The sequence below is a fragment of the Vulpes vulpes genome, unplaced genomic scaffold (assembly GCF_048418805.1).
Source record: "Vulpes vulpes isolate BD-2025 unplaced genomic scaffold, VulVul3 u000000848, whole genome shotgun sequence".
NCBI lineage: Eukaryota > Metazoa > Chordata > Mammalia > Carnivora > Canidae > Vulpes > Vulpes vulpes.
Window position 1 is genome coordinate 17,168 of NW_027325865.1, and position 6,922 is coordinate 24,089.

The window sequence follows — 6,922 nt, forward strand, 5'->3', positions numbered from 1 at the left end:
TCTAGGACTTTAAACTGTTAAATATTCAACTACTCCAATCCCTGTAGGTCTTAACTGGATGCTTATAATCAGATTCACTAGCTTCCAACAAGTAAATCTACTGATCCATGAAGGATAATCTTAAATTAGTATTTGTGCCCAACAAACAATAGGAAAAGTTGATTACCGTTCACCAAATCTAAATTTGACAGGTTTCATTTAAGAGTTACTCAATCGAGGGATCCCTGGGTGGCGCAGCGGTTTGGCGCCTGCCTTTGGCCCAGGGCGCGATCCTGGAGACCCGGGATCGAATCCCACGTCAGGCTCCCGGTGCATGGAGCCTGCTTCTCCCTCTGCCTGTGTCTCTGCCTCTCTCTCTCTCTCTGTGACTATCATAAATAAATAAATAAAAAAATTAAAAAAAAAAGAGTTACTCAATCGAGAACACAATATCAAGTACAATTATCAATAATTTAGTTATTTAAAGTTGCACTGATACTACCATTACATCACAGTGCACACTACACGTAAAACAGTTAAGATGAAATCTAATAATGTTTTCTACATTAATTAGCAATTTTACACAGATTAATTCCCTAGTGAATCTGGTCTGAAACAACTGACAACTACCCTTAAATATAACTAAATTTAAACAGTAGTATTTTATCTTATTTTATACTTGTACTTTAAGTAAGGTTTTAAGTTGAAGTGTCATTATTTCCTTATCAGAAGGATTAAAGGAAACTGGAACCCAGTGGCTTGGTGGTTTAGGAAAAACACTTGGTGATGGTGGCTCACTAAACTTGGCTCCAGCGTAGTTCTGATTAGTTTGAGACTTAAAAAGTAAAGTGGGACTTGATAAGCTAGAGTTCCAGTTTTGATTATTTGGAAAATTTTTGTTCTTCCCCCCGTTTTGCATGGCCTGCCGTGCAGCTGCTGAGGAGGTGTAAGTGTGTCCTCTTTCTTTTTTCTTGTGAACAATCTTCATTTGGGAATTCTGATCCTTGGTCTTCTCTCTGTTAAGCTGTTGCTGGTTCTTACTAACGTTTCTCGACTGAGGGGCTGGAATGTTATACCTCTCTCCACCACCCATCTTCAGCTTCTTTGTCACCTTTCGGTCTGCCTTTCGGATCGCAGGATTTCCACCACCTGTCCCCGTCCTTGCTGCCAAGCCCACGATAAGAGATGTTGCTTTCTGCCGGATCCTTTCCTTTGTCTCAATACAGAAGTTTTCATGGGCCGATCCGCCGAGTTCAGCCTAGGAGCTGAGGCCAACATCGGAGTCTCCTCAGCACACAAGCTTGAGAGAAGTCGGGCACCGACGAGCTAGCTGCTGACCACCTCGGCGTCCCGACTCGACCTCCTCCTTACGCCTCTACCGACCCCAAAAATGTATATATTAATATTTATTTACATATTTACAAGTTTACACCTCTATGATATAAAATTTCTTTTAAAAATTGAGAGCCAATAGTCATATACAATATCCAGTCTTTACAGTAGCAATGGTAGAACAGATACTAACGCTGGTTGTTAGTTGATATTTCTTCCAAAAATAATAGCTTCATCAGAAGGACTACTTCAGGTTAGAATTCCAAAATTTCCTCAAAGATGATGTAATGCTTGAATTGTAAATTAGATGGCATTCATTTCATTATTTAAATTACTTAGTTACTATACATTTGATTTCATCTTGTAGTACCAGTCAGGTGGAGTTGGTTTTGTCTGTTTCTGTGCCACATTTCAGAGAACCTTTTATAAGCAGCAAAAAGACATATACTATTCCTACTAGTACCATGCCTGATGTAATCTTAAAACTGTGCCCTGAATTACCATTTGGGACACAGGTTGGTAAAACAAGCAATGATGTCTATTTGGATAATGGATTGCTAATGATACGTTGTATTTCCTGTAAGATCACTTTCCTTCTTAATATACACTTCAGATGAATCAGAGCTATTTTACACAGTGCTGAAGAACAATTCCATGAGTACTTAATAAGGTCTATATGGCTGTTGTAAGATTCCAGGATCCTGCAATGGACTGTAAGGTCTTCAACAGTCAATGTGCAATTTAGTGTTGGATATGGAAGAGACTCAATCATATACAGAATGAACTTGATGTTATCTTTAATGCTTGGAGATTCAATTTCATACTCATCTTCATCTGATGATGTTAGGTTGAAGGTTACCTGATGTGATGTCTAACTGAATTACAAAAGGTGGGAGAGCTTTGGCCTTAGAATTTTCTTCCCATTCTATGAGTGTATCCCTTTTTTCCCCTAACATGACCTCTATAAAGGGTACTTGGGAGGCAAGTTTTGAAGGCAAAAGACAAATCATTATGCTGGATAAAAAAATGTTTTACAATCATTCAACAATTCCCTATCTTGGGTTCTGAACATGTGTAGTTTTGTAGGTATTTACTCCTATACTTAAGATAGTTATATTACACAGATTCAAATATGAACCACAATACCAAAGTTGTTCTAACAAATACACATGTACCCACAATAAATATAGACGCACTTGTATTATTATTTTTCACATGTACTTCCACTAATTTTTATAAGCCAGTTTCTTCATTTAACATCATCTCTATTACTTCTATTAGCTCTCCCATGATGTCATCTCTATATTTCAGAAATGCTTCAAGAAAAGATTTCCTACATGCTGGTGGACTTAGTACTTGCTTTTTATCAATGATCCTAAAGACTTAACCTAGTCTTTACAATAACAACAATAAATTTTAAACGCCTGCAATCAAGCAGAGTCTTCAGAGAGTCTAGAACAACTTCATTTAAAAACTTAGTGAAAATTTAAGAGGCATAAATGTTTGCTTTAAACAAAGAAATTTATACTAAAATATAAATTCTCTAAAACTGGGCTGCTGTGTTTTATGAAATTTTAATTTCCTAGATTAAATACCCATAATATTAAGTGAAACGGCATAAGAAGGATGCCTTTTTTTCATTGAAGGCAGAGTATAGGGCCTGTAAATTTGTGGTTCCTTAAACCAAACTGTCCCCACTACTGACTGCCACATAACAGAAAAACTAAAGTCACATAGGAGGATTGATTGCAGGGTAGAGAAAATCAATTTCCATTTTTCATGTGCAATGATCTGTTGATCACTTCTGACAAGAGTTTATTTATTTTTTCTATCTCTCATCTGAATTACGGGCCTCTTTACTGGATTTTAGAAAATGTCTGCGCCAGAGATCCCTCAGTGCAATTGTTCACATCATTCATCTCCTACTTTATTTCAAAGAGGCCTCTGCTCTTCTACACTAATCCCAGACTTTAAATAACTTGTCTTTTCTCTCAAAATAACCAGCTCGTTCGGGGAATTAATTGCCCCATCCCAAGGTGATGGATATCTCTCATTATTGCATTTGTGTAGAAGCTAGGCATTAACTTTCTTCTCACCCCAAAACACCCTGATTTGCACCTAAAAGTACTCATAAGATGATTTCAAATATTTAAGGAAACTCTGCTTTGGTCCTAGAAGGTATCCATATTAACCTTGTTATGGATGATAGAATTCTCATTGACTTCCTACTTGTGGAGCAAGTTGGAGCCTGTGCAATTGCTAGTACATCCTGCTATACCTGCATTAATTCCTCCAGCAAAGCAGAAAGATCAATACAGAAACTTAACTTATTGTCCCTTACTTAGGTAAACCATGATAGTTGATGGGATTTGCTCAGTCAGGACCCTGTAGTGTTGTGCATGACTGAAGTTCACACTGCAGATCAATTCCACTTTGCTGCTTAAGGTCCTGTTAATATTACTAATTTTATACATTTGACAGTCTAAATTTATACACCTGACTATCAGATTAATCAAAGTATCTAACTAAGGGACATATTGGTGTTCAAGTGAATTAAAGATGGCCTGTGTATATTGGTCCCTATATTGTTTACTTCTTCACAGCAGGACCATTAACTAAAAGCCCACCAGTACCAAATTCAAAATTTACACATGTAATGGTTTTCAGTAGATCTGAAATAAGCATATATTTAGTCATTTAGTGCTTGCCTACTTTGCATACCCTACAAAACTACATCCAATATATGTTATCCATAATTAAGACAAATCCTGTGGCTATGAAACACCAGTGCCTGCCTTCAGACCTCTCTGACCCAGAGACTCCAACTCTAGCTGCTGAGTCATTTGACCGAAATATTTAAACAACTCTTTTATTTCCCTCTCCCAAGAATCGCCTTTCCTTCTTCCCCTTCTGAGTAGTACTTGAAAGATTCGGAAATTTGTGTGAAAGACATCTTCATACCAACAAGACCATTGTACTCTAAGTAGGATAAACTCTATGATACGTCATAATGAAAATGTTGAAAGTCAAAGGCACAGATGCCCATAATGGTTATACACAAGCAATTCATCACATACAAGATATTTTTAATTTAAAACGTCAGTGTCTTTTTTAAAGATTTATTTATTTATTTATTTATTTAAGACAGAGAAAATGCGTGGGGGGGAGGGGCAGAGGGAGAGAGCAGACTCTAGGCTGAGCATGAAGCCCTATCCAAGGCTCCATCTTTACGACCCTTAGATCATAACCTGAACCAAAATCAAGAGTCAGATGCCTAACTGACTGAGCCATTCAGGATCCCCCAAAGATGTCAGTATCTTTTCAGCATAAAACTTGGTGGCCAAAACTGTGAAAGGAGCCTCGGTGTCCATCGAAAGATGAACAGATAAAGAAGATGTGGTTTATGTATACAATGGAATATTACTCAGCCATCAGAAATGACAAATACCCACCATTTGCTTCGACATGGATGGAACTGGAGGGTATGATGCTGAGTGAAATAAGTCAATCGGAGAAGGACAAACATTACATGGTCTCATTCATTTGGGGAATATAAAAAATATCCAGGAAGGGAGACAGAACATGAAAGACTCCTAACTCTGGGAAACGAACTAGGGGTGGTGGAAGGGGAGGTGGGCGGGGGGTGGGGGTGACTGGGTGACGGGCACTGAGGTGGGCACTTGACGGGATGAGCACTGGGTGTTATTCTATATGTTGACAAATTGAACACCAACAAAAAATTTATAACAACAACAACAACAACAACAAAACTTGGTGGCCAGTGGAATGATGTATTCAAGGCACTTTAGTACCAAAACCAAAACCAAAAACAACCCCCAAAAAACTTTCAACTGTATTCAGTGAAACTGTCCTTCAAAAGTGTGGGAGAGGGGTGCCTGGGTAGGTTGGTTGGTTGAGCATCCAAGTCTTGGGTTTCGTTGGGGTTGTGATCTTGAGGTCATATGATCAAGCTCTAAATTCAGCTCCATGCTTGGTGCAGAGTCTGCTTGAGATTCCCTCTTCCCTCCTCTGCCCCTCCCCATGCTCTCTCTGTCTCTCTACAATAAATAAATAAATAAATAAAAACTTTAAGTGTGTGATAAATAGATACTCCCAAATAACCAAATTCCAAGGGACTTCACCACCACTACAACTGCTCTGTAGGAAATGCTAAAAGGAGACCTTCAGATTGAAATCAAAGGATTCTAGGTAATAATTTATGGACATATGAAGATAAAAAGATCTCTGGTAGAGGTTGAAAAAATACCAGTAATCTGTAGTTTTGATTTATATCTCCAATTTATATAATCTACAAGATATAAAGACAAATACATAAAAATAAGCATAAATCTATGTTAATGTAATTTGTAATATTAATTACATAGGTGAGGGAGGATTGAGCTATAAAGTAGTAGAGATTTTGTTTGCAACCGAAGTTAACTTTGGCTTAATTAAAAGTAGATCATCATAACTTCAGGTTGTTATATAATCTGTCTGGTAACCATAAAATATAAGGCATACACACACACACACACACACACACACACACACACAAAGATCAAAATACATCAAAAGGCAATTAAACACAAACACAAGCAGCAATGGTGACATCAACATACCAAAAAGCCACAAGACATACAGAAAACAAATGACAAAATGGCAAAAGTAAGTCATCTATCAGTAAAGACTTTAAATATAAATGGATTAAATTCCGCAATCAAATGCCAAATATGGTTGGAATGGATTTTTAAAAGACACACACAGCATGCTTCTACAGTATCCTTTCTATAAGACAAACAGTTTAGACCTAAGGATGCATATAGGTTGAAATTGAAAAGATGGAAGAATATTTTATTTGAAAGAGAAAGAGAGAGAGCAATCTGGGGGCGGGTGGCAAAAGGAGACAGAAAGAGTCTTCAGCAGGGTTCACACCCAGCATGGGGCCTGACATGGGGCTCAATCTCATGCCCTTGAGATCATGACCTCAGGTGAAATCAGAGGTCATACCCTTAATGGACTGAGTCACCAGGCACCCCTGGAAAAATATATTCAAATTGTAATCAAAAGAGAGCTGATATCAGGCAAATCATACATTAATGTAAAACTTGTCATTAAAGAACAAAGGGAAATATATATTGATAAAAGTTTCAAATCACCAAGGAGATATAACAATTATAAATACCAGAACACCAAAATATACAAACCAAACATTTAAAAACAATAACGGGTGAAATAGGCAGTTCTACAGTAATGGTTGAGAACTTCAATAGCTAACTTCTCGTAATGGATGGGCCAAACAGGCAAGAATATCAAAAAAGAAATAGAAGTGTTTAACAACACTATAAATCAATGAGACTCAACAGACATATAGAGAACATTCAATAACAGCAAACTACACATTTTTTCCAAGTGAAAATGGCACTTCTCTAGGATAGATCATTTTTATGTCACAATAAAGGTCTTAATACATTGGAAAAGATTGAAATCATACAAAAATATTTTCCAATCACAAGCAAATGCAAATAGGAATCAATAGCAGGAGGGAAACTGGAATATTCACTGATGTGTGGAAATAAAACACACTATTAAAAAAAATGACCAAAGAACAAAC

General features: G+C 37.2%; 1 protein-coding gene across 1 annotated transcript; it reads right to left on the bottom strand.

The window, feature by feature from the left end:
- Positions 1-652: 652 nt before the first annotated feature.
- On the bottom strand, positions 653-1,340 carry LOC140597599 (proline-rich nuclear receptor coactivator 2-like). Its single transcript, XM_072746441.1, has one exon. It carries the CDS (start codon positions 1,070-1,072, stop codon positions 653-655), a length of 420 nt encoding a protein of 139 aa, XP_072602542.1. The 5' UTR covers positions 1,073-1,340.
- Between the last annotated feature and the right edge of the window lie 5,582 nt (positions 1,341-6,922).

Excerpts from the sequence above, each read along its gene's own strand:
- LOC140597599 (XM_072746441.1), bottom strand. The coding sequence starts at position 1,072 with ATGGGTGGTGGAGAGAGGTATAACATTCCAGCCCCTCAGTCGAGAAAC.